We start from the raw sequence: 27,835 nt of genomic DNA, 5'->3' as shown, positions 1-27,835 counted from the left end.
AATGGCCCAACTTAATGTGACAAAAATGATTAATGAAGCAATGCTAAAGGTGATCATAGCTATTTATGTGAAGAAAAAACTCTTCAGAAATATCCAAGAATGTTTCTCTCCACAATAAAATGAACAATTGTGTTCTGGCTGCCCCACTGTGGAGAGGTTATGTAGTGATACGCATCCCATAAAACTACTCAATTCTGATGTGACCAGCAGCTAGGATGGAGCCAGAGACATGAGATATACTTACAGTCCCCTCACCACTGTAGATCCAAGAGTAAAAGTCCTGACTAACTTCTAAAAACACAGGCATGGAATACAGTGAGTCATGCCATGATGGCAATCTCCCAATTGATCTTTATTGAAATTTCTCCAACTCCCTCCATTGCATTAAAGCCCACACTGCTTAGATTATAGCGGCCCCTCTTTTATATTGAAAATAATTCACTTTATTTATGTAAACCAGGTTTGTTGCTATGTATGTATGTATTTATTTATTCTATGATATATGCAGCATTCTGCTTACATGTGTCCCTGCAGGACAGAAGAGGGCACCAGATCTTATGACAGCAGGTTGTGAGCCACCATGTGGTTTCTGGGAATTAAACTCAGACCTCTAGACAGTTAGTGCTCTTAACTCTGAGCCATTTCTCCGGCCCCCAGATGCCATGTTTTTTAGTACCTGATCATTTGCATGTAAGTTTATTAAACAGAGAGAGTAGAAAGGTAGTGTAAGGGTTGAATTTAGTCCATAGCATCTATTACCTAGCAACCTCTCGTTGAATATAAAGATAATCACAATTTGATGCTTTTCCTCACATTTCTCACAACCATTCTCTCTCACAATTCTTCATTTTAGAATACTGTTTTCTCTTCCAATAGTATTCATTCATTGGCACTTATGTGATTAAAAACTTACTAGAAACCCCACAAAATTTCTTAGTGTAACTATTATTCCTTACTTGAGAAACTCATTGTTTAATTATGCCCTATATTTTTGTGTTAAACTCTTTTCACCACAATTGTAATTTGTATAACAACCAAATTCAAATATGCAAAAAAGAAAAAGATGTTAAAAAGAAAAAACCTTACTATGTGTATCATTCACCTCTTCTGGGCACTATATAATCTACTCAATTTATGATATATACATTAGCAAATGATGATACATACAGCTTTTGTGCATTGGTGATTTAAAGGTTCTACTTCTTTTTATTACTTTATTATTGACCTTATTTAACTATACATTTTTCTCTGCTCCCCTCCCTTCCTCTCTCCTCTGCTTCTACCCTCTCCCATGGTCCCCATGCTTCAAAATTACTCAGGAGATCTTGTCTTTTTCTACTTCCCATGTAGATTAGATTCATGTGTGTCCCTCTTAGCGTCCTCATTAATTTCTAAGTTCTTAGGGGTTGTGAGTTGTAGGTTGGTTATCCTTGCTTTATGTCTGAAAACCACTTATGAGTGAGTACATATGATATCTGTCTTTCTTGGTCTGAGTTACCTCACTCAGTATGTTTTCTGTATCCTTCCATTTGCCTGCAAACCTCAAGATGTCATTATATTTTTCTGCTGTGTAATACTCCATTGTGTAAATGTACCACTTTAAAATTAATTTATCAGTATGTTTATTTGATAAAATGATTGTATATATGTATATATCATAAATGTATTTACACATTATAAATATAGAATAATGCTATAGTCAAATATTGCTAAGTAGTTATAATATTGATGACATCCTCATTTTCCAAGAATACTCTCCGTGCACAGTATTCTCAATTGTTATTACCCATGGTGCTATTTACCATCAACACTCAAATTCAGGTATTTTTGGTTGCTGTAACACATGTGTGAGTAGAACACAGAGATATGCATGTAAGAAAATATAATTTAGAAAGCTACTCTTTTTAATATAGTCTTCCAACTCTCAAGGAAGACCCATTCTTTTGCCTTCCAGGATTTAAAATATAGGTTATCCCAATTCTTTAAAAAAATAGACAAGAACATTGTAAAGTGGGAGATTCTTAGCTTAGCTTGAACAGATGCATGATAGGAAGAAAAAGAAGCAAAATAGCTGCTGGTTTGTCTTTATTCTTTTTAAAAAATATATTGAGCTATACATTTTTCTCTGCTCCCCTCCCTTTGTCTCCCCTCCACTTTTACCCTCTCCGATGATCTCCATGCTTCCAATTTACACAGGAGATCTTGTCTTTTTCTACATTTCATGTAGATTAGATCTATGTATATCTCTCTTAAGGTCCTCATTGTTGTGTAGGTTCACTGGGATTGTGATTTGTAGGCTGGTTTTCTTTCCTTATGTTTAAAAACCACTCATGAGTGAGTACATGTGATAATTGTCTTTCTGGGTCTGGGTTACCTCACTCAATATGATTTTTTTCTAGCTCCATCCATTTGCCTGCAAATTTCAAGATGGCATTACTTTTTTTCTGCTATATAGTACTCCACTGAGTAAATGCACCACGTTTTCATTATCTATTCTTCAGTTGAGGGACATTTAGGTTATTTCCAGGTTCTGGCTATGACAAACAAATCTGCAATGAACATAGTTGAGCACATGTTCTTGTGGCACAATTAAGCATCATTGGATATACCCAAAAGTGATATTGCTAGATCTTGAGGAAGGTTGTTTCCTAATTTTCTGAGAAATTGCCATACTGATATCCAAAGGGGCTGTACCAGCTTGCACTCCCACCAGCAATGCATGAGTGTCCCCTTTCCCCACAACCTCTTCAGCATCTGTGTTTTTGATCTTGGTCATTCTTACAGGTGTAAGATGGAATATCAGAGTTGTTTTGATTTGCATTTCTCTGATGTTGAGCATTTCTTTAAGTGTCTTTCAGCCATTTCAGATTCCTCTGTTGAGAGTTCTCTGTTTAGGTCTGTACTCCATTTTTTTTTCCCTTTGTGTAGAGAACTTTTAATAACTAAAACACAGAAAGAGATGGGGCCGCATCACAGCCCCGCACATCCTAACTGCCACCTTCACGTTCAGCCAAGAATGTTGATGGTTCTGAGACGTTACCTTGAACAGGTCGTAGAGACGCATTCCTCTTTCCGCCTGAGGCAGCAGAGTACCTTTCTGTTGATCTGTGTTTGATCATTCTGATAGCTTCCCCCCATCGTTTCTGCATTCTCTGGTTTTTTGTTTTCTTGGCTGTACTCCATTTTTTATTGGATTATTTGTTCTTTTGATGACCAATTTCTCAGGTTCTTTGTATATTTTGGAGATCACTGTCTGATGTGGGGTTGGTGAAGATCTTTTTCCATTCTCTAGGCTGCCATTTTGTCTTGTTTACCATGTCCTTTGCTTTACAGAAGCTTCTCAGTTTTAGGAGGTCCCATTTATTAATTATTTCTCTCAGTGTCTATGCTTCTGTAGTTATATTTAGGAAGTGGTCTCCTGTGCCAGTGCATTCAGGTGTGCTTCCCACTTTCTCTTCTATGAGGTTCTCTTTTTTTTTTGAAATATTTATTTATTTATTATGTATACAATATTCTGTCTGTGTGTATGCCTGCAGGCCAGAGGAGGGCACCAGACCCCATTACAGATGGTTGTGAGCCACCATGTGGTTGCTGGGAATTGAACTCAGGACCTTTGGAAGAGCAGGCAATGCTCTTCACCGCTGAGCCATCTCTCCAGCCCCGAGGTTCTTTATTCTTAACATCATACTGTTTTAAAATGAACACCAACCTCTCACAGAAACAACTGCTTTCAGCTTCTTCAGAACTACCTCTGTTTCCTCATCTTTAAATGTTTGTTGTCGAACTCCTTTATTCAGTCAACATATGAATTAAGGAACATTCCCAGCATTGCTTGTATTACTTATTGCCAAGAATGAGATGGTAGGTAGACTTTGATCCCACCATTACCAAATTTTTTTTAAAAAAAATTCCAGGACTTTAAATAAGTTTTAGATGTACCATAGAGAAACCTAAAACTTCAGCTTCTGATGGGAGAACACAAAGCACAGAAGAAAAGATTATCGGGGGAAAAACACAGCCTCAGATATTTATAAAGAATGCAAAAAGTGAAATCTAAATCTTTGTTAGTTGTAAACAGTTTACCATTGTCGAATGAGAAAACATACTTATTATGTTACATAATGAGAATTACCCAAACCACATAGCAGGCAATTTTGAGCTATTAAATGTTTTAAGGCTCTAAATAAAATAAAAAAGGTAGAAACAGAGAACATTGAGCAAGTACTGCAGAAATGGGTGAGCAGTAGTCAGAGGAATGTGGCACTTAACTAGAAAAAGGTAATGAGACCATGTAGCATTACCTACTGTGTTTAGGAAGAGTCATGGAGAGGGCTACCCATGCTTAGGTAGCAATTGCATTCTGGAAAGCATGCATAACACCAATGTTAAGACACGGTCACATATAACCATGGTATTTATCCTACATGAATGATGCCTGCCAGTGTTTGATCTCTAAAGCACCCTTCCACAGTATATTAATGTAATCTAGGGGAAGAGTGAGATCGTAGGCTATTGTGTTAGGTGGGTATTTATACTGCAACTAGAGCTCTGAATGTGGCAGTGCAACTTTCTATCTAAGAGCAATATCACGGAGTCATGTCACAGCAGATATATTTGAGAATGTAGTATGTACTAGGGGTATGTGAAATATGAGGGAACAAAATAGAAAAATATCCATGACATCCTGGGTACAAATGACAGTCATTGGTAGCATCAATAGCTACAAAAGACATTACCTTTATATATTATATATATTATATATGTAGATATATAATATATATGTATATATGATGCATATATGATAACATATATATATATACATATATATATATATCAAAAAAAAGAAAAAAAGACCAAATATAGCCAATTGAAAGAACTAAGGATTGGAAAGGGGCGGAAACCTAAAAAAATATGAAGTAGTTTGGGTTGAAGAGCAACGTGTTTATGTCTCGAAGAATCCAGAAAAGCAATGTGACTAGCAAGTCACAGATCTGGGAGAAATTTCTGTATAGAGGACAAAAGAATCTGATCTTAATGGAAAAGAGCAAGGTATCAACTGGAGTAGCCGCAGGGGGACGGGCAGGGAACTGAGTAAAGCTGTAGAGTACCAGAGTGAGCTGTAGACCATTTTTGATATTAATTCTTAAGGCTGTTCTCTGTCTAGAGTCTTACTCAGACCATAGGTGTTGCATGGTCTGAGTAGGTATGTCATAAAGGACCACTCTGGTTGCTGTTTTAGAAGGAGCCTGAACTTCTCCAAAGTGGCTGGGGACAATAATAATGTTTTAAGTTGTTTCTCATTTGATCTTGATAAGAGAAGACAAGGCTCTTCTACTTTTGTCTGTGGCTTTACCTCTAGGTAATCCTTTGTCATATTTTGATCGTTTTTACTGAATGCATTTATGAGAACCATTTGATTTCAGTTCATTCCACCATTTAACTCTCATTTTTTAATGTAAACCCCCAACCTCCCATTCATAGTGCCTACATTATTATTAAATTTACAACATTGGTGTTAAGATTAAATGTCTTTCTCTTGATTGGGTTTCCTCCAGAAGGGCTATATTACAGGTGAATTAATGAGATGCTGCACTTTAATTTTATGACTGTTTGATCAAACAGATTATTGAATGCCAACAAGATAAACTGCCTTCGGGTAGATGCTTTTCAGGACCTGCACAACTTGAACCTTCTCTCGTTATATGACAACAAACTTCAGACTGTTGCCAAGGGCACCTTCTCAGCTCTCAGAGCCATCCAAACTATGTATGTATGCACAATTTGAACCAAGTATAATAATGATTACTTTCACTGTGAATGTGAGAGCCAAGTCATAAGCAAGTCATGTATAAAACTCTTCTGCTGTGTTTCTGAAAGGCATTTGGCCCAGAACCCTTTCATTTGTGACTGCCATCTCAAGTGGCTAGCGGATTATCTACACACCAACCCAATTGAGACCAGCGGTGCCCGTTGCACCAGTCCCCGCCGCCTGGCTAACAAAAGAATTGGACAGATCAAAAGCAAGAAATTTCGTTGTTCAGGTAATTTCTCACTTCGTGAGACATTTCTTTAGGGCCAAAGGCTGTGGTTACTTGAGAATTAGCAACAGCAGCTGCCTTCGCTTGATTATCAAGCATTGTGCAATCTCCTTTTTTTTTTCTTCTGTCTGGGGAGGGGGAAAGCAGGAGAAATATAGATGCAAAGAATATAGCCAGCAAAATGATTATTAATCAAATGAAAAAGATGTCTGGATCCCTCATCATATGTCTTAGGGTTTGGATGTAACCAGGACCTTTCAGATAACTTGAAATACAGTTTTTTTTGTTTGTTTTTGTTTTTTGTTTTTGTTTTTATTTTTTTTTTAAGCAGTGTTCCTCCTCCTGTTTGTTGTGCTGGTCTCCATTGACCATTACTTCCCCTGTTTGTTGTGCTGGTTTCCACTGACCAGCATCACATAGCCAGACACTCTCTCATTTATTCACAGAACAAAATAAGACTTGATTACATGGTTTTTTCAAACTCAGAAGTAGAGGGTAGGAGTCTCCTGATGCCTCATTTCTTTCTAGGATACACTGTGAAGACACATTTTTTTTTGAGACTCTCTTTTCGCATTTGAGAAACACTGCATTTACCTCCAAAAAATCCTTTTGTAACTGTTAACTGGGAAGCTTACTCCATTGTTCATGTTGGTCTAGTGTTATATGTGTTCTGATGACAGGAAACCTTTACTATCATTTGAGGAGTGTGCTACCTAACTCTTCCGGGCACATTTCCCACTGTGTAGTTAACTCATGCTAAATGTCTAATATGAAAATTAGATTTGTGATTGTCCTTCTTTATAAGTTTATCACTCACTGTGTATTGTTTTCGTTCTGTGAATATGCTTTGTCACTTAGTTATCTGTAATAACTTTAGCCCATTCTTAATCTAATATAACTCATATCTCTGCTTGCTGACATTCAGGTACATCTTCTATTTTTTTTCTCTCTCTCTTTTTGTTTTTTTATTTAGCTAAAGAACAGTATTTCATTCCAGGTAGGTTTTTGCTTGGTGGTAGGACTAACTGCAGACTCCCTGTCCTCGACTTATATAGCTTCTAAACATTGATGTGCATGCTTTTGGGAGCACAGTGAACACTCCATAGATAGTGACTTACGCATAGCTCACTTGTCGCTGTATCCTGAAAGCCCCACCTCTGCATGCAGCTTCTGATGTTGAAACTCTATTAAAATAAAAATCCACATTCTCTCCTTTCCCTTACTCCTTTGCACATGATCTGCAGTTTCTCACATTAGCCAAAATATTTCAACCTATGGCTTATTACTTAAATCATGGTTTTTCCCCTCTCTCCCCCTCCTCTCTCTCTCCATTAAATATTTAATCTTTCAGCCTGTTTTTAAAATGTAGCTTACTAGGCTAGTTTTAAAGACAGCAGCTTCTCTATTGTCAAAGAGCTAGTTCTATATAAAATCAGGTATAAACAAGCAGAAATGCATTTTCAACCAAAAAAACTCATTTTTTAAAAACTTCTTGGTTTGAAGAGAATACTTTTTGCTTACATTTGTTTTTTAAATATAAAACAGCTGTTCTGTGCTGATCTAGCTGCACTTGTTTTTTATTATTAATTTACTTGTAATTATACGTTCTTGCCTGTCTGGAGTCAGATTATTACTCTACAAAAGGGATATTCACATCCATCTTGAAGTCATTAGCAGCTAATGGGAACTAAATGCCTTGAATAATCTAAGCAGAAGGAGAACATGTTTCTACAGATTCAATTGCAATGCTTCATCCCTTTGCTTCCAGCGAACACTTCCAAACTGATGAGTCTAGAGCTAGCTCTTTAAAATGTGTTCCTTACTTACTTTGTTCTTGCCTGCCAAGTGTATAAATTCATCTTGACTTGTTTGCTTTAAAACACTTCATAGTAAAATATTTATTAAGTACTGATTGATTTTGAGGATGTACTTATTCCTTACTCTTAGCATTTAATTAATTGGATATATTTGCTAGATTTAAGTAAATTGCTTAATTTAATTAATAGTCTACATATTGTATCTGTATGTATAACCAAAAATGTGCTGAAAACAGCAATTGATTGGTCTTCATCATCAGTGTATAAATTTTGTTATTTTTAGCCAACTAAGTGCAAAGTCACCAAACAGTTGAGACTCAACTGGAAAAAAGTAATACTTTGAAAACCAGACTGTGCATAGGAAAGCACACCAATATGATTTGAATCCCAAGATTATGGCAATTTATCCAATAATTATCCAAATAATTTAATTCAGTTTCTTAAGAATTTAAGTACAAAAATACCAGTACTACTCAATGCAATAAAAAAAATCACATTGTAAAAGTTATGTTTTCTGCTTCTGCTAGAAAATAGGAGTTCAGATATTTTTTAGGAAATAACTTCTATATCAAAGATCATATCTTGATTCTCATGCTTTTATAATTGAGTTGCATTTTAAAATTACATGTGGACATTGTGGCACATTGACTTCTTGGTCCTCATTTTGCTCTTTTTTCCACCTAAAATACTAATTAAGATTTGTATCTATCTAATAAATGGTTTTTAAGTAAGCATTGTTAATTGCCATGGCATTGACTATATATTTTTGAAATGCACTCAGTGAACCTTGTATCGATACTTTTAACAAAATACTTTTAGCTTTCTCGTGGCTTGATCTCCGAAGACAGAAAAAATAAAAAACAGGTTCTTCAACAGCTAGGAGGGCGCTTATTGTTGTAATGGAATGTGACACGTAAATGTTGTTATATTTGGTATTTCAACATTTTGTCGGAATTCTGATTATGTTTCAATCAAGTGATAAACTTTAAAGCTTGAAAGTCATTTAGAAGCATGTGACCTACCGCCTGACTATTAATGCATACACTCTATCTATAGCCCTCCTGTTTTCCATCACTGGCTTTTCGTTCATTTTATAGGTGCATTCATAGATTGCTCTTCTGTATGATGTTCTAGACATTCTGATGATAAAGCAATAAAAAAAACTGTCTCACAGAGAGTTCAGCCATTAAGGGAACCCACAAGCATTTAATTTTTACTGTACATCTTTCATGTCATTGCATTTTCTGTAAGCGGTTATACTTCGTAAGTGCTATCAATTTTGCAAAGCATGACAAACACATCGCATAATGCAATCCCATGCCTGAAGTTGCATAGAAACAAGGAAGAGAACATAGTTTGGTATATATGTGTCTATTAATCTTAACTGGGATGATTCTGTCTTTCTTTCCTCCTTGGTGATCTTTTCTTTTGCAGGAATTCACCATTTGGCTTGTAAGTAAACACGTCCAATCTGAAACATAACACCCCCTCTTTTCAATCCCCAATGTACCTTCTTCTAGTCTTAATGTTTTGCGCCTATTTTCCGTGAAGAAACCACAAAGCTCTTGAGCTTCTCTGTTATCCCTGTAGCTTACCTTCAACTTCTTCCTGGATGTTCTTCCCGAAAGCTGGGGTTTCTGCTCTGCAGTTCTGAGGAACTCAGGAGGCACCTTTCCACATAGCCCCTTCTTTGTGTTTCCAGGCACCCTTCGCTAGTCATGCTCTCTCTCTGATTCTGCGGGAAGAATGCATGTCATGTGAACAGTATGATGCTTCCAGACCGTCTGTAGCTTTCCTCCTCCCTTCGTCTTTCCTCTCGGTCTTCCCTCTGGCCTAGTGGTTGGTGTAGTGATAACGTAGCGAGATTTTCTGTTGTGCTTGATCTAACCATGTGGTTGCGAGGCATGAGAAAAACATGGTTCCGTCAAGCACCATGGAACGTCACGCAGCTTTCTACAGCATGGCAAGCTGCTGAGGCTCAAGGCAGGACTTACGTGGCTTTTTTATAGAGTCAAAATGAAAAAAAAAAAACCACAAAAGAGGGCTTTGGGAGTGTGTCTGAAGATCATGTGAGAGGGAGAGAATAATAAAAGTCCATGGAAAAACTTAAAACCTAAGTATACCGATTTTCCTTAAAAGCCCTACTTTACAGTAATATATACAGGAGTGTGTTTATTACTAGATATGTTTTCAATTTTTGACTCAGAAAAAAAATAAACTTGGTTAACAATTCCTAGCCATTGTGTGATTAGCTGTGACGTAGACTAGCGTGGCTCAGAACTGGATCAGCAGAAAGTACAGCTGTGAAAGCTCAACTGTATTAATGTTTTCCTGTCATGTGAATCTGGTCACTCTTTTTTTCCAGAAAATTCCAAGCCTTTCCTTTAATCCTCTCCTGACATCCATTGACCAAAAGTTCCCTAAGTTGTCTCCCTGCTGCATAATCTATAGTTATCCTCCTACTTTTCTTCCTATATTTATATTAATGACTATTCTAACATTCAACTCAGAATCTTATCTTTGGCTTGAATCCTCAATAGGCACAGAAGATTATCGATCAAAATTAAGTGGAGACTGCTTTGCAGACTTGGCTTGTCCTGAGAAGTGTCGCTGTGAGGGGACCACAGTAGATTGCTCCAATCAAAAACTCAACAAAATCCCAGACCATATTCCCCAGTACACAGCGGAGCTGTAAGTTCGCCTGACTACAACATCCTGGCTGGGAGGGAGCAGGGGACGGAGTGACACTGTGTGAAAACATTGGAATTTTTGTTATGACATTTTAATTCTCAATAATTGAGTTCACTTAACTAACAAACGTTAACTGAGAGGCCCTCTTCTTTGTTCAAGAATATCTTCAAAACGACCTTAGTTCGTTTTTAGAGCTACAAGTGAACAATCTAATCTAATCAAACAAACAATCTAATCTAAACAAACAAATCAATCAAATCAAAACATACACTCAAAATTCAGTCATTATTTACTAAGGTTAATAATAACAGGAATATCTGATTGTTATTGGTTGTTGATTATGGCAAAACATTTATAAATGTTTCATAAATTTGTAAGAAAATTAATTCTTAAAAGAGCCAAACAAAATAATTTGGAAATCATCAAATCTGTCAAGGTGTCCTTTCTTCCTTGTTTGACTCCTTCTCTGGCACCGGTGAAAGGACTCAGGGATTACCAGTTAGTTGGAGGGCAAGTAATAGTTGTTTATTTGTTTATAGACAGTGACTAACAGATCAAGGAAAACTAAAATCTCAGACATGATCAAATTTATATTTACAAATTTAGCATAGGATCCAGAGTATGAAAAGTGTAATTTTGGAATTATTTACAGAATCTCTGCCCATGCCTAGCTCACCTTTCCTGGTTATAAAAGGAAGATGTACAATGTAAGTTTTCCAAGACGAATGAAGACAATAGGGAAATGTGCTTTCTTAACACCTTAGCTCTCTTTATTTATGGTACCATCTGGTATTTGTCATTTATTGCGTTGCAAAGTTGCTTGTCTGCATATGCATAAGTCTTCTGTCTTCAGCTAGATTGCAGCCTCTTGATTGCTGGCACTGTATGTTATCATTTCTGCCACACTGCATCTATATGCATGCCTGTTACTTAATGAATTTAAGTCAATTTGAATAATTAGAAACAATGCCTTTCAAATGGTTGACACAATCTAATTTCTTTGTGGTTCTGGTGATTTTTTTTTAACGCCCACTATTTTATGGTATAGTCACTAGCTCAACAATTTCAAGATGTCATAGAACAAGATCCATGAATTACACTTTGTGTGACTATGTGTAGGCTTATATTTATTTCTCATAATGCTGCATGCAAGTGGAAATATGTTAAGCATGATAATGAATTAAGTAAGTTATTCTCTAATCTATAATTCTATTACAACCTAGTTGTAAGGTAAGACTCAGCAAAAATTCTGTTTTAAAAGTTTAATAACTTTTCAAATGATGAACATAAAATAAATATTTAAGAGAAAAATGTTTGCAAAACATGCACTCAATAAGGGATTTGGATTCAGAATTTTTACTAGTCATATACCCACAGTGAATTTATATCCAGAATATATTAAAAATACTTCAAAATCAACAATATGTAGCCTTTGTTGCCTATCAAATGCTCAAGTTATCCATGTAAACATTTTTCCAATGAAGATATATGATTGGCCAATAACCATATGAAATAATTGGTCATTTAAAATGCAAAACTGGGGCTAGTGACATGGCTCAGTGGGTAACAGCACTGGCAGCTCTTCCAGAGGCCCTAAGTTCAGTTCCCAGTAACTACATGTGGCTTGCAGCCATCTGTAATGGGATCTGATGTCCTTTTCTGCCATACAGGTGACCATGACAACAGAGTATTCATATTTAAAAAATAAAAAATTTAAAAATTCAAAACTATTATTTTTTGCTGCTGTGATAAAATAGCATAAAAATAGCAACTTTTAGAATAAAGAGTTTACTGTGTGGGGGTTTCAGAAGAACCCACAAGAGCAAGAAGGGAATGGAACTGTCTGAACACATTTCATAAGCAAACAGAAAGTAAAGATTGAAGCTTAAAGCTCATGACATACTTCCTTTAGAGATGACTTCTAAATATTCTATAGCCTTTGCAGGAAGTTCTATCAACTGGGGACAAAGTGTTCTGATACAAGAATTAAGCCATAGAAATTATTTCTCATTCAAAGTGTCAAATTACTCATCCTGGTCTGCATAGGCTCACTGCCATCTCATGATTCAAAATACACTTAATCCAACATCAAATGTACCCCTGGTCTTTAACAGCCTCAACATTGTTCAAAAGTAAAAAGTCCCTTTTGAGACTCAAAGTAATAGCTGTTCCCAATAAACCTTTAAGAAATGCATCCCACATACCATGGCACGTATTATATATATTGCCACTCAGAAAGGAGAAATGGGATATACTGAGTAAATATTGGACCAAAGCAAGACTAAAACCCAACACGGCAAACATCAAAGCCTGAAGTTCCACGTCTAGAATCTGAGGTTTCCTTTTCAAAGGATTTGGAAGGCTTCCTCCTTGCAGATTTACTGCCTATGTCATACATTTCTCTCTGGGGCTGGTCCCACTTCCTGTGTGCAGCTCTCCTTGGCAAATGTCTCATGATTCTGGTGTCTGCAACACTGGAAATCTTCAGGGCAACATAGGCTTTATGCAGTGTCTGCTCAGGGCCGCTGTGCAGGGACTCCACCTCTGTCCTGATTGCCAGACCTCATTAATCACTTCTTTGTGTCCAGACAAGAAGATCTCACAAGTCTTTCAATCTTTGTGTCTTCAAAACTGCTACCGTCTTGATGATAAAGCAAAATTCAGTTGACAACTTTGCGTAGACATTGTTGTCCTCGGTATTAGCTGTTTTTATGTGTTGTTGCTTTCTAAGAGCAAGGAATTCTAAGAGCCAGGAATTCCTTAAGCTCTCTCGCTTTACATATTAAAGCTTTAGCTGAGTGTGGTCTTCCCCTGAGAGGGACTCTCAGACCCACTGGAGAGGAAGCGGCTTTGCTTTTATGCCATTAAGCTCCTTAACGATTACAGTTTCCTTTGCAGCCCGTACTTTGGGGACAACTTGAAGACTTCTTGTGCTGTTTTTCCCTCCATGCAGCACGTCTCAGGTTTCTTTGTGCACCACTTGGCTCTTTATGATGATAGATATGCGTAAATGTAATCAGTAGTAGACATTCTAGAGACTGTTAGGCTGTCTTGAAATCATGCTATCAAAGAAATTAACTCAATACTTTTTAATTTCGTCTTAGGTAAGTTCTTAGGACATGTACAAAATGAAGCCAAATATCATACAAATTCCAAAATATCATACAAATGATCTTTAGGTTGTTACTGCTGGAATTTTTGCTTCCACTTTTGCTAATGATTTGGATCTAAAATATCTGCATTACTCTCAGGACTGCATGCTTCCAGATTCTTATAGAATGGTTGGTTAAGCTCTGCCTATACCAGTCAACTACTTTTCTAATCCAGAGGTCCAAATTCTTCCAAAATGTCTCCAAAACATCTACACTGCCATGGTCTTCATAGCAACAACCCAACTTCTCAATATAAACTTCTATGTTTAGTTACTTTTCTGATGCTGTGTTCTTTTCCTCTCTGGTTCAAGTTTTATATTTCTATGTACACCACTTGCACAGCATATAAACACCATGACCAAAAGCAGTCTATAGAAGAGAAAAAGTTTATTTAGTGTTCTTGAATGAGAGTTCACCATGAAACTGAAATAATAGCACCAGGTAACAGAAGCAGGAAAGTGGTTGATGGGACATATATGATAGACACACAGAAGATGAGATGAGGCTATACACACTTAAAACCTGCCCCCAGTGATTCACTTCCCCCAGCATAATTGGACTTCCTCAAATAGCACCATCAACTTGAGACCAAATGTTCAAATATGTGAGCCTATGGGAGAAATTTCTCAGTTCCCTCACGTACAAAATCTGGATGTGGAGGGGAACGTCAATGATATATGGATGAAAAATATACATTGGTATTTTAAGTGTAAAATAGTATAGCCTTGGGAAAACCATAACATGAGGGCCTGCTTGTTGGGGTTTCTGTCCTACCCAGTTCCCACAGCTGGTAAGTCCCAAAGAAATGACACAGAAGTTACATTAGTTATAAACTGATTGGCCCATTAGCTCAGACTTCTTTTTAACTCTTATAACTTACATTAGCCCATTATTCTCGTATATGTTAGCCACATGGCTCAGTAGCTTTTTCAGTGGGGCAGGTCACATCTTGCTTCTTCGATGTTTGTATGGGACTGGCGAAAGAGCTTCCTTCTTCCCAGAGTACTCCTGTTCTCATTATCCCACATCTACTTCCTGTCTGGTTGTCCTGCCTATACTTCCTGCCTGGCTCCTGGCCTATCAGCATTTATTTAAAACATAATTGACAGAATACAGAATTGTCCCACACCATTGTTCTTCAATGTAGCATGCATTGGTCCACCATATGATCCAACAAAAGCTACTTCTATGTATATAGTAAAACAGTTTAAAAGGTACATCCTCACAAAAATCCACATACCATGTTCAGCATAGCATTTTCACAGTAGACAAATACAGAGTAGAACAAGTGTCTACTAACAGATAAATGGCTAAATGAATGTGGGGTGCCCATTCTTTTACTCAGTTATGAAAAGCAATAAAATACCAATAACACCATAACATAAATCAAAATTAAAATTCAAAAAAAAAGGCCAGAAAGGTGGCTCAGCCTTTAGGAGAACAAAGCATATGGCTCCTACAAGACTCAAGGTCAAGTTCCAGCATCCATGCCATCTGGCTCACAATCACCTGAAAATCAGCTTCAGGGGGTTCAGTTTCCTCTTCTGGTCCCTATGGGCACCTGCACTTATGAATCTACCAGTAAGTAGATACACATGCCTAGATGCAATTATCTAATTGAAAATAGAACAAAATTTTCAGAACATCCTACAAGATGAAGTAAAAGGCATAATCTGTGAGATTCCATTTAAACAAAATGTCCAGAATAAGAAAACATGGGTTATGCGGCACAAATGAGGGATGGTGATAGGAATATGGCTGTGTCATAATAAGAGAGTATTGCCAATGATTGGTATTGATTTTGGAGTACTTTTTGGATAATGCAAGGTATAGTGAACTAGTAAATATTGTTGTACTGGGTTTTGTTTGTTTTTATTTGAGACAATTGTTTATGTTTTTGCTTGATATGGAGTTTCTTATATTTCCTTGATTTCCTGGAGTTGGGGTTCACCAGGTAGACTACACTGGCCTTGGATTGGCTCTGGTCCTCCATCTTTACCTCCTGAGTACTGAGACTGCATGAATCCTTTCACCTGGCTTGCAATATTACAAATACACTGACATTCTATACTTTAGGTACTTTATAGTATCTGAAATGTGTGTCAATTTATCTGTGAATGATAAGGCTAGGAAGCAAGTACTTGTGAAAGAACAAGGCCTGGAGACTTTGGTGTGGAGACTTCTGCATATGAGCTGGTTTGGATTATTGTTTGATATTTCAATATATTTAACATTTTTTTGTTTTTGAAATTCTTGATGAAATGATAGAAACATAACTAAATGTTATGAATTCCATGTTATATTCGTACTCTATTCCAAAGTTATCATTAAAAGATGTTATAACTTAGTGTAACAGATACAAGCTAAACCCTTTTTACCTGTGAGAAAGCTTTCATCTTCTTTTTTGTTCTTTCCCCAGGCGACTCAATAATAATGAATTTACAGTGTTAGAAGCTACAGGGATATTTAAGAAACTTCCTCAGTTACGTAAAATGTAAGTCATTTGTTAGCTATATATAGACTGTCTGCAGTGTGTTTCTCTTGTAAATTTTATATCTCTTTCCATTTTATCCCAGTGTCTTTTGAAACAGGAAAATATATTTTTTAAAAAGAGAAGTCCAGGGAAATTTCCATGTGATGACTTCATGGGGCATGAACTCAGGGTGCTGTTTAAAAGGCACTTTTTCGTGTGTTCACATGATGCCAAGCCAACCCTTAGCCACTTCCTCTAAAGCAGACAGTTGGTCTATAATGCATCCGCAGCAGGAATCCGGCAATCTAAGCACATTAAGATGGATTCAGTGATGGTCTGTAACTTCCTCTAGTGTTCCCCAAACCGTGGTGCTAGTTCTCTTGCAGCACATTCACCGCAACTGTTTGACTTTTGCTTCATTAAGCTTTCATTATGAGATAGTCAAAATTAATGATTAGTAAACTTGCCAGACTGCTCATCTGTGTTACTTCATGTCCACAGCTCATATTTCAGTGTAAATTCGTAAGCTCAGCATTTTCATCAACATTCCATCACTATCCCGTGTCCTTGAGTAAAGGGAGAAGCAGGACAAAAGTCCAGTGTGCAAGGACCCAGGAATGCATGAGGAGGAAGCAGATACATTATCCCACAGCACTTATCGCCCTCAGTCTCACTTATGAGAGCTTCCCCAGGCACTGACACTGTTTTGAGCAAAGAGGACCAAACCTATGCCTATGTCCTTCTCTATGATAGGCTCCCTTGAGAACATCTTCTGATTTCTTAATTATTTTCTTTCATGCCACTAACCCTACTATCTTTTTAGCAATAAGAGGTTCAGTGTAACAGGTCTTTACTGAGCAGTACTTTATAAGCATAGAAAATAAATCACAAAACAAAGTAACAGGATTTCTCCATTGGTAAAGTGTTGGTCTTATAAACGCAAAGAGATGGGTTTGATCCTCGGGTAAGGAAATCCAAATATAGTGGCCTATTATCCCCGTGCTGGGGAGATGGTAACTGTTGGGTTCCTGGAACCTGGTGGCCAGTAAGGCCAGCCTACTGGGCCACATAAGATCTTTATGTAATCAAATAATTGGCTTTAATAGTTTTAGACTTTTGGGAATTATCGAAGTTCATTTTGAGTAAAATTAGGCTATATTTTGCTTTAATGGTTATTCTCTCTTAGTGTTACTGTTTTTCTGGCTTCATGGATTAGAGAAACACCTACAAGTTTCTATTACCCTTGTAGTGAAAATTTTAAAAACTGTGGAAGACTTGGATGTTTATTCAGTAGATTGAAAATGACCAGATATATTTTTGGAGCATCTTGTGTTAGTGAGCAGGCATTTAAATGCGTGTCTCACATTGTTTATCTAGCAACTTTAGCAACAATAAGATCACCGATATCGAGGAGGGAGCATTTGAAGGCGCATCTGGCGTGAATGAAATTCTTCTCACCAGTAACCGTTTGGAAAATGTTCAGCATAAGATGTTCAAAGGATTGGAAAGCCTCAAAACATTGTAAGTATTTCTGATTCACATTAAAATGGCTTAGACTTTGTTGCTCATTATCATCTGTGGAAAGAGGTGAGATCTACTTTCCTATTAGCCCAGTGACTCAAATTTTCAGACATAACATTTAAACAGAATAACTGTGTTCATCCAGAAGATACATTTATCGGTTCCTGTAATGTATCAGTAGAAAAGAGGCAATGGTTGTGATAAATCTTTCACTATCTATTGCTAAGAAAACATGCTAAGGGTTTTGTGTACATGGTTAATGATAGGGAGTTTGGAAGGAATAAATTCTTTATGTCTAACAAAATTGTTTATGTAGGGAAGATGAGACTTAGATCAAACAATAAATGCAACAGTTTGTCTTATTGAATTATTTCTCTGCATCTTTACAAATGTTTGCCAAAAGTAATAACTCATAAACCAGAAGAGAGCAAAACCAAATTCTACAGCCATTGTCAGAGCACATAAAAGAATCTCTTTGCAACCAAGAAGCAGCCTTTGGCAGTAGAGTAAATACAAGCTCATTCAATGGCATCTCATCTGACCCTGAAATCCTTGTATAATGAGAAATTAGGAAGTCATTTGTTCCTTAAGACGGGAGGAGGGGAAAAAAAGGGTGTTTTTCTCTAATCAGTGGGATGTGTTAATATAATCCCAAATTTAGGTATAATGTGTGTGTGTGTGTGTGTGTGTGTGTATCCCCTGCACATGGGAATAGATACATACTGTAGCTTTGCCCAGCTATCCTGGAATCCAATAATCCAGCATGTCAGTCACAGACCTCTCTAGGGACCAGTTTTGAATCAATCTAAAATGGTATGCAAACAGTTGCTGAGTGTGTTTGTGGGACATATACTCAGAGTGTATTGAATGATAGCCAAGAAAATACGCCATTGGGCCTGCATCTGCACTTCCCTAGCTGTTTCAGGTTACTAAACAAACGGCAATACTTCCCTTCTTACACAGAAGTTGAGTGCTCATATATTGTTAATGTCATCCTTCCTTCACACACCAGATCTATGGAGAATGTAGGGGGCATAGATTAGAACTTCACCCATTTCAGCCCATCTATGCTGCCACAGTGGAATACCATAGTCTGAATACTCCACACATATTTATCACGCTTCTGGCCATAGACGTTCACCGTGAACTTGAATTTGTGTTTCAACCCTCTGTCTAGGCCCCAGGCTTCCTTCTTGGCCAGTTTCTTGCCATAAACACACATGACCTTCATTCATCTGCATCCTCAGGATAGAGAAAGGGAGAGTGAGTGGGATGGGTGAGATCTCTGCTGTGTCTTCTCTTTATGTATAGGTTTATAAAACTGTGGAGACCTTCTCTAAAGGTAGTCCCATTGGTGATAAAAGCCTTAAGGTATGGATTAGGGGAGTCACAACTCAGTCAATAGTATTGCCCTGATAACATGTCAAGCATTTGTTTCTACGAGATACAGTCAAATGGCAAGGCCTGGGGGATCTCTGAAATCAGCTTTCTCCATCTTATTTCCACTGATGAGCTCCTGCTGTTTATGCTGTAACACGTGAATAAAGCACCTGCAAGCAGTCTCCATGCAGTTGTGCTGGGGAGAATGGAGCAGCAAGAGTCAAACAACTACTAGAGTAGCTGTGTCTGGTTCTATCTATCTATTCTTCCACACTGTCTCTGAGGTTTGGTATTCTAAACATTTGAAATTACGTCTCACCCTAAACCTCTTAACGCCTCTGCTCTAGTCAGCTAACTGGTAATCGGTGTGTTATTTCAGCAAGTTATAAAACATCCAGAGACATCAGACAAAGCTTGTTGTACACATGAGCTGATGTTTGTTGTTTTTGTCTTGTTTTTGTTTTTTACTTTTTATCAAGAGAGGAGTTTACTTCAGTTCTTCCCGTGGTCTCTTAACTCCAGCAAGATTAAGACCACAGATCTCCATTATTCTTGTCAAAGGATACTGTGCTGTTGTGCATTTGTTTCTGACTATGCAATGACGCCTGGATAAGAAGACAACATCTTTCTTCTTATCTACTGTTTAGCAGAAAGAAAACATTCTTATTTCTGTTTTATTACCAAACATAGAACTTTAAAGCAACAACATTTCAATATCTGTCTTAGTAAGGGTTTGTAGTGTTGTGACAAAATTCAATGACCAATGCAACTCAGGGGAGAAATGTTTAATTTCTTCTTACACTTCAACATCATGGTTCATCATCGAAGGGAGATGTCGGCAGAACCTCAAGGCAGGTATCTGGAGGCAGAAACTGATGCAGAAGCCAGGAGTGTGTTCTCATTGCTTGGCTTTCCCGTCATAGCTTGTTAAATCTCCTTTCTTCTAGCACCAAGGATCTCCAACCCAGGGGGAGCACTGTCCACGTTAGTGGGCTTTCCCATATCAATCGCTAACCAAGAACATGCAGCACAGGTTTTTCCATGCACCAATATTGTAGGGGCTTTGGTCAATTGAGGTTTTCTCTTTAAAAATGAGTCTACCTTGTGTCAAGTTGGCATAAATCTAGCCAGCACATTATCTTTCTCCTTTTATATTTGCCATTCTATTGGCAGAGCAATTACTCTGGGTATAGAAAGATGACTAAATTAATTTTTCATGAGTTCTGAATAATACGTAATGCAACTCCGAATTTGTGTATGAGGTTTTCTTCCTTTTGAAAACCACCAAATAAACAGCTCAGGAAGGGAGGAATTGGGAACTATGCCAGTGCTTCAGCGGTGGTAGGGAAATAATAACAGTGTTAATCCTGTTAACGGCAGTGTCAAAAAAAAGAGTTTATTCAAGACAAACCTATTTAACATTTGTTGTATATTACACTTATGCCTTTTGGGAGTTCTGAACATGAACCTAGGAACAGATTTTCCATAAATAAAACAATCTGATGCAGCCTTTGTGGATGCTCAGTCACACTTGACTCCCTCTGCTCCTGTCAAACAGTGAGTCACTAAGTCCCCAAGATGCCCTCCACTCTCTGTCTGCAGGGTCTATTGATTCTCTCCACCCTCTTTTTCTTCTCTCTCAAATGTCACACTATTCTGGATACATAAATCACTGGGCTCCAAGGACACAAGCGGGTGACTTAGGACATTATGTGATCAGGCAGACATAATTATATCATCAAAAGAAAGCATGCTACCCTTGTCATGGGACTGTAAATCCACACAGGCTCAGCATGCTTTCTGTGACTTAATATAGGCACTGATTATTCTATGCATTCTCTTATTGCAGGATGGTATCCAGAATATACCCATTCCTCGGGAAACAAACATTCAAAATAGTGATGAATGTTACATGTTTGCTAAAGGAAATTATTTTCATTCTCTAAAGGGCAAAATTGAATGTCTGATATTTTATCTCCATAACAGTGTTCTTTCCCTTCCCCCAGGATGCTGAGAAGTAATCGAATAAGCTGTGTTGGGAACGAGAGTTTCATAGGACTCGGCTCTGTGCGTCTGCTTTCTTTATATGACAATCAAATTACTACAGTTGCACCAGGGGCATTTGATACTCTCCATTCCTTATCTACACTGTAAGTAGAAAATCTTCCTTTTTTTTTTCAGTGGTTCCCAACCTTCCAAATACTACGACTCTTTAATACAGTTTCTTAGGTTGTAGTGACCCCCAACCATAAAATTATTTTTGTTGCTATTTCCTATCTGTAATTTTGCTACTGTTATGAATCATAATATAAATATCTACGCTTTCTGATGGTCTTCGGAAACCCTGTGAAAGGGTCATTTGACTGCCAAAGAGGTTGCAACCCACAGGTTGATAACCCCTGCCTTTATCTATGACTTGTGATGGTATATTATAATTCTTATTGTTTTTTAGTATTCTTTTAATAAATCACTAAATATCCCATGAAAACACAACCAAGTATTTGGGAATTTTGAAAAGGAGAAACTTCTGTTAAACTTGCTTTAGTTGTTCTAAAATTATTACCACCTTTATTAGATAAAATTTGATATATATGTTTATTCTTCAGTTATTTGTTTTTATAATAACGGGATCCATGAGGGGGCTTAGATTTAGAATTGTAAATTATTCTAACATGATAATACTGTAAGTAAATGTCACAGGTTTCCTCTCATATCCGAAACAATCAATATTTTCATCCATAAGTACCATAAACACTGAGTTGATAGAATTATTACCAACCAACAACACTCTACAAGGATCATTTTATAATGATAAGAGGTATATAAAAATGAACAGACCAGTAGTAAAAGCTATTCAATAGAGGTCACTTACTCTGGCTGCAAAAGTATAGAAGGAATGGGTTGAGCCTGTCTGAGATAATATTTTATGTAAACAACTTGAAACTTGAGAATACTTCCAGGTCTACAAACAGAACTCTGCAAACATTTAAAAATAATGCTTGAACAATGTATTTCAGGCCTTTAGTAAATCAATTTCTGAACACGATGTTTGCTATTACAGCTCTAATAATGGATGATATCCTGGCCAGAGCAGTTTCTTAATATCCTAACCTAACTGAACATAATGGGGAAGAAAGATAGCTAGAACAATTCCAAAAGCAAGTTTGACTCTGCTCAAGTAACTGAAAAAAAAAGTGAAGTAAGCATCCATCCATCAGTAAAGTACTTATTCCCTTTTCCACATGAAGTGTGACATTTCACATGGAGTGACTAATCTGTGCATATTAAAGATGGCATGTTTATAAATAATGGGATTGTCGATAGGTTTGTGCTTAAGTATGAGATGCCAAAAATATTGAGATTTGTAGAAGTAAATTCATTTTTATAACTGGCATTTAATCAACCCAGTTGTCAGTTTAGATAAGAAAGCTATTCCCTGGAGCAAACAAGAGATGGGAATCGTGAGGTGACAAATTAAGTGAATAGCTGTTGTCAGGTTAAACTCAATAATATAAGGTAATCAGCTTTCATCTTTATATTAAATTACTACTTTATCAGCATGGAAGAGTTTGACAGTAAGTTAGATCTCTGACATGTTTAAATTACTCCTAAGTATGGCATCTATCAGGATTCACTGCATAAACCCTAAATTGGCTGCCTTCACTATTTTTTGCATGAAGTTATTCGAAGAATTGTCTTATGAGACAGCATTGTCCTTTGGTTCCTGAGATACACATTTAGGGAAAAAAAATGTGCATGACATATTTTGTGCGTCATTGTGTGCATCTAGGGGAATGGACATACAAAGACTAAGTAAATGTATTACTGTAGCCAAAATAGTGCGGCGAAATGGTCACCTAGGATTTAGAAAAATAAGAAAATGAACTCTAAACTGTACATTGTTTGTATATGGTGCCTAGAAACCTCTTGGCCAATCCTTTCAACTGTAACTGTCATCTGGCATGGCTGGGAGAATGGCTCAGGAGGAAAAGGATTGTAACAGGAAATCCGCGGTGCCAAAAGCCCTACTTCCTCAAGGAAATCCCAATCCAAGATGTAGCCATTCAGGACTTCACCTGTGATGATGGTAAGAAATGCATGGCAAATCATGGGTCAGTAGCCCTTCATTCAGAGGACCAATGAGATGCTCTGTTGTCTGAGGGAGTATACTTCCTTCAGTACAATAGGACAAGGTAGCAAGCAGGGCTCATGGGCTGGCAAGAATGTTTTCAAAAGCAGCTCTTAAGACACGGTCCAGTTGCTACCTAAGGACTGTGCCGTGTTCTGCTTTTTTTTGTTCTTTGTTCTTAGCAGCAAAGCACTTGTTCTAGGGTTGCCCTTTCACATTCAAGTCTACTTCCTGCCTGTTTATAAATGTTCTAAAAGACTTCCAAGCTCCCAACTTGTAAGTTATACTCACAGAGCTTATTTTTAACTTTTTCTCAGCATGTCTTTTAGGAGCTACCATGTCCAAAGGTGAAAAATAAAATAAAACAAACAAACAAATAAAACCCACTGTAATATAGAAGTCCTAACAAATCAACCAAAGTCAGTCTCCCATTTCTAATGCTCTTTGCCATTGCTTTTCATTCCCATTATATTCCTATGAGGTGGGTGGAGCAAGTTGGTTTATTGCCGGTGAGCAGGGAACTAGTTTGAATTCTACATTTTTAACAAGAGCTGTTCATGCAATTCTCCTAAACATGTGAAGAAAATCTGTCCTTTTATGTACATTTCTTTGCGATTTCTCCTTCACCCAGTTATGTTGGAATATCCTTACTTAAAAGTATATAAGTAACTGAAAATTGTTAGTTGAAATGTGTTAGTTGTTCAAAATTTTAAGTTGTGTTTTGAAATTCTACTTTAGGCAACTAGGAAGGAGTGCATATATAGTGTTACTCTGTAAGTGATTTCTTCATAAGTTGTTATATAGCTCAAGACCCTTGTGTTTGTCAAATTCATGTGAATGTATAAACTCCACTCCAGCCCCTTCAAAAACTGGTGGTTTTCTGTGTTTCATGTGGCGATCTAGGGAACGACGACAACAGTTGCTCGCCGCTCTCTCGCTGTCCTTCGGAATGTACTTGCTTGGATACAGTAGTCCGATGTAGCAACAAGGGCTTGAAGTTCCTGCCGAAAGGCATCCCAAGAGATGTCACAGAGCTGTAAGTAGAGTTTGCTGGCCTTCTTCGCTCTCTCTTCCTGGGATTGAAGTCTGGGACACGACCAGCGTTACAGGAACAAAGATGGATTTTTCATGCAAGTCCACGTTGATCATTACAGGAAAATTAAGTCAGGAACTAGAAGCAGCTGGTCACCTCAGCAGTTAAGGGGAGAGAGAATGAATGTCTGCATATCCATTTGTGCACAGCCCCTCCTCTATACTTCATAATGTCTGGGAACAAATTCTAGGGGATGATACCATCCCCAGTGGGCTGGACATTCCCCCAACAATTAATGTAATTGGGACAAACCTGCTCTAGAAAATCTCACGTTAAAATTTTGTCCCTAGGTAACTCTAAATTGTGCCAAGCTGACTTTTAAAGTAACTGTCTTGTTTGTTTTTCTCTTTCCTACACAACTCATGTTTTATATATCAGGGGTATAAATATCTAACAAGAATCCTTAGGATCCTGTTTACAGGTCACATTCCTCATCTGGTTAATGCGTATAAAGTAAAATTATAAAGGAGTAATTGAGAGGCCACTTCAGAGGAAAGCTTGTGTATGACTGGCTATACACACTGCGCTTTTGTCACGATAAGCTTGTGCGGTGCCTTCACTGCATTTTCTGCAGCAGCTAAGCTCCAATAGGGACAGTCACACATACATAAATACTACACTTAGAGTTTCTATAGCCTCTTCTTTTTGTTCCTGGATCATTTAAAAAATTGTTGTTCCATAAATCGCAGTTTGGGAAGTGTTGTATAGTTAATTTATTTGCAATGTCAAGTGTGCTATATACTTGACTCCTAGCATGATACTTAACCATACGGGACAATAATTATTTGGGAATAGAAGAAATTGGCATAACCTTTGCCTTTTGAAGGCGGCAATGTCTCTTTGGACTCGTCAGTGTCCTTTAGATACAAAAGGCATGTGGCCAACTATTTTCCATGCTTGCATAACTGATATCTAAATATAAATTGCATGGCCAATATCCATCTAAGTAGACCTGCAGACGTCAGTCCTTCAGCCCAAAGACCTATGGCTGGATCCATGCCACAGATTCAGAATGTAATACAACAAAAAATCAGATGCAAGAATAAAGATGCAACTGTACCCAATTCATTCCACTCCTTTACAACTAAACTAGAATTTGATGGGAAAATGTGCTATCTAAATCAAAGGGAGTCACATCATACTTGTTTAGTTTAGAATTATAGATTAATGTTTTAAATCCACATGTGGCTTCTGCTGATATGTGCCTATCATTCACGGAAATACATGCAAAGACACCACATTATCAGCTCTCATCAACATCTGTGCAATGTGCAACATGGCTAGCGAAGTTCAAGAATGTTTTTGCTTTTTGCCTTCAAGGCTTTTGGCTAAGATCAAGTGAAAAGCATGTCTCTTCAGTATGCCAGAGTCTCATTTTGCAAGTCATGTTCAGTTCATGGATCCTATTTTGGTCCTAAGTAGAACACTCAGAGAAGAAGACACAGTCATAGCATATGGGGAAAATGTGTTCCTTAGATTCCAAATGCTGTTAAATGTTCAGTTTCTTTCTCTTTCTAACAAACACTAGAGTTAATTGGCTGTAACCACTGTGTTTGTGTGTTTAATTACACAACTGTTGTTTCAATATTTTTCAGAACATGATATGGGCCTGTAACCCTTCCCCACTCCCTATGGCTATTCTATATGCAGGGTGAAGCTCTATAAATAACCCAGTGATGAACAGGACATTCACATCCTCATTGATATTAAATATTTTTCTTCCATTTCAGCTTGCCTTTTGTCTTCATCTTATTCAAAAAAAAACATTAAGTATTCTTTAATGGATGTATTTAGCTCCATTTCTTGTTTCACCATATCTTTGCTATATATGCATTTTTTCACTTTAAGTTGATTCTACATCACACTAAAGCTCATTTTTTAAATAGTTTAAGTTTCTTTTCTATATATAAAATTTGTTCTATATAGATCAGGAGAAGAATACTAATTCATCTCTTGAGATCCAAGTTTTACCTCCTAGAGAGATTATTCTTAGAATCTTACCAAGTCAGCAAGAGCCTTCTCACCAGTCATACATATATATCCATATATTAGAAAATGTGCGTGTGTGTATTGCACTAAATTATTAAGAATGTCGTAAAATTACAACGTATTGCTGGACAAGTATAAGCAAATGGTATCCATTAGTTTTAATCATTGCCATGTATCTCCCCCTTATACAGTTGCCCATTTAGACATGCAGAGAGTTCTGAGTCCTTTTGTCGTTGCTGCTACATTTCTGGGAAAAGGAGAGTGTTGAAGTTCGTGGAACGCTGCTTCCCTCTAGTGGTAGCAAAACCAAAACGAAACAAAACAAAACACGCTAGGAAAATGAAGGAAACAAGACAAAGCAACGTATAAGTATTTACCAGAAATTTGAGTACTCAACCAGAAGTCATAATATGACTTGTAATCTCGCACTGATCACTTGTATGTATAGCCTGTGCATTTTATATATCTACTTATATTTTGAAATATTGTATGTCAGTTAACTTTTTGGCTTTTCCTATAAACATGACAATTCTAACTTCAACTTCAAGATTGGTCACTGCACTGGAGCAGGAAAGGCTACATCTCTAAAGGTCCAGAGTTGTTACCAGTTCCCTCGCTGGCAGGTGACCCGAGTGCTGCGGGCTCTTAATCTAGAGTCTATTTCCTGGGAAAGGAGAGCTTTGAGAAGAGAAAGATTTACTCTTCTTCTTGTGACATCGTGGATATAACTCCCAACCTCCATTTATTTTATGTCTTCTCAGTTAGCTGATTCCTTTGTGACTTGGCTGTGTTCTGACCCCAATATAAGGACAAAGGTGTACTTTTATTTGAAAAATACTTTTGCATTCTCGTGCTTCTTTTTTTGTACTTAAAAAGTTTTATGCTGTTCTGTGAAGCTCTTGAGACCTCTCTCTCCAAGTAGATATGTGACACTAAATCTACTTCGAGGTTATGTCTAATTGCTCTCAAATATCTCCTTAAAACTGTCCATTGTTATTTAACGATTATGTCAAGATATGTGTATATACAAGCAATGAAGAGAGCACTCAGACTCAATAGCTAGGTTTAGCTAACAATTCCTCATCTTCATGGTGCTGTCTCTACATAAATACAAATAAACTGGAGGCCACATAAAAATGTAAGTCACTGGACGGACCTTTTTACTGGTACAGAAATGGCTAGATGCCTGGCTTGCTTTCCTGGCTAAACCACAAAGAACTGGACTCACCATTCTGCCCTGAGGTTTGTGCATCAGCCTAAGTGAGCCACAAAGAGTTCTAGATTGAAGGCCCGTGTGATGTGCCCTTTACTTGTCTTGAATAATGATCTCAGCTTGGAATATGATCTCTCAAGGAGAATACTGCCAAGTTGTGCCTCATCTCTGTTCAAAGTAAATATTGTTCATTTGCTTGTGATTCCCCACTGTCACTGTGTAAGGTGACCTTGTATGTCCTTGTTTTTAGGTATCTGGATGGGAATCAGTTTACCCTGCTCCCCAAGGAGCTCTCCGACTACAGACATTTAACACTCATGTAAGTAGAACATTTTCCCA

General features: G+C 37.4%; 1 protein-coding gene across 4 annotated transcripts in view; it reads left to right on the top strand.

The window, feature by feature from the left end:
- Nucleotides 1-27,835, top strand: part of Slit2 (slit guidance ligand 2) — a 346,008-nt gene that overhangs the window by 252,420 nt on the left and 65,753 nt on the right. For 2 of the 4 annotated variants that reach the window (XM_038332272.1, XM_038332273.1), the window contains 10 exons: nucleotides 5,623-5,766; nucleotides 5,878-6,041; nucleotides 7,012-7,035; nucleotides 10,396-10,546; nucleotides 16,118-16,192; nucleotides 17,549-17,692; nucleotides 21,079-21,222; nucleotides 22,993-23,159; nucleotides 24,105-24,237; nucleotides 27,747-27,815. In XM_038332272.1, the coding sequence (XP_038188200.1) occupies nucleotides 5,623-5,766; nucleotides 5,878-6,041; nucleotides 7,012-7,035; nucleotides 10,396-10,546; nucleotides 16,118-16,192; nucleotides 17,549-17,692; nucleotides 21,079-21,222; nucleotides 22,993-23,159; nucleotides 24,105-24,237; nucleotides 27,747-27,815 (1,215 nt within the window). The remainder of the gene's footprint in view (nucleotides 1-5,622; nucleotides 5,767-5,877; nucleotides 6,042-7,011; nucleotides 7,036-10,395; nucleotides 10,547-16,117; nucleotides 16,193-17,548; nucleotides 17,693-21,078; nucleotides 21,223-22,992; nucleotides 23,160-24,104; nucleotides 24,238-27,746; nucleotides 27,816-27,835) is intronic. The other 2 variants (XM_038332274.1, XM_038332275.1) reach the window with 1 other exon arrangement.

Source organism: Arvicola amphibius, chromosome 1 (genome assembly GCF_903992535.2).
Source record: "Arvicola amphibius chromosome 1, mArvAmp1.2, whole genome shotgun sequence".
Lineage (NCBI taxonomy): Eukaryota > Metazoa > Chordata > Mammalia > Rodentia > Cricetidae > Arvicola > Arvicola amphibius.
The sequence above is the reverse complement of the archived record's forward strand: the minus strand, read 5'-3'. Positions and strand labels throughout refer to the sequence as shown.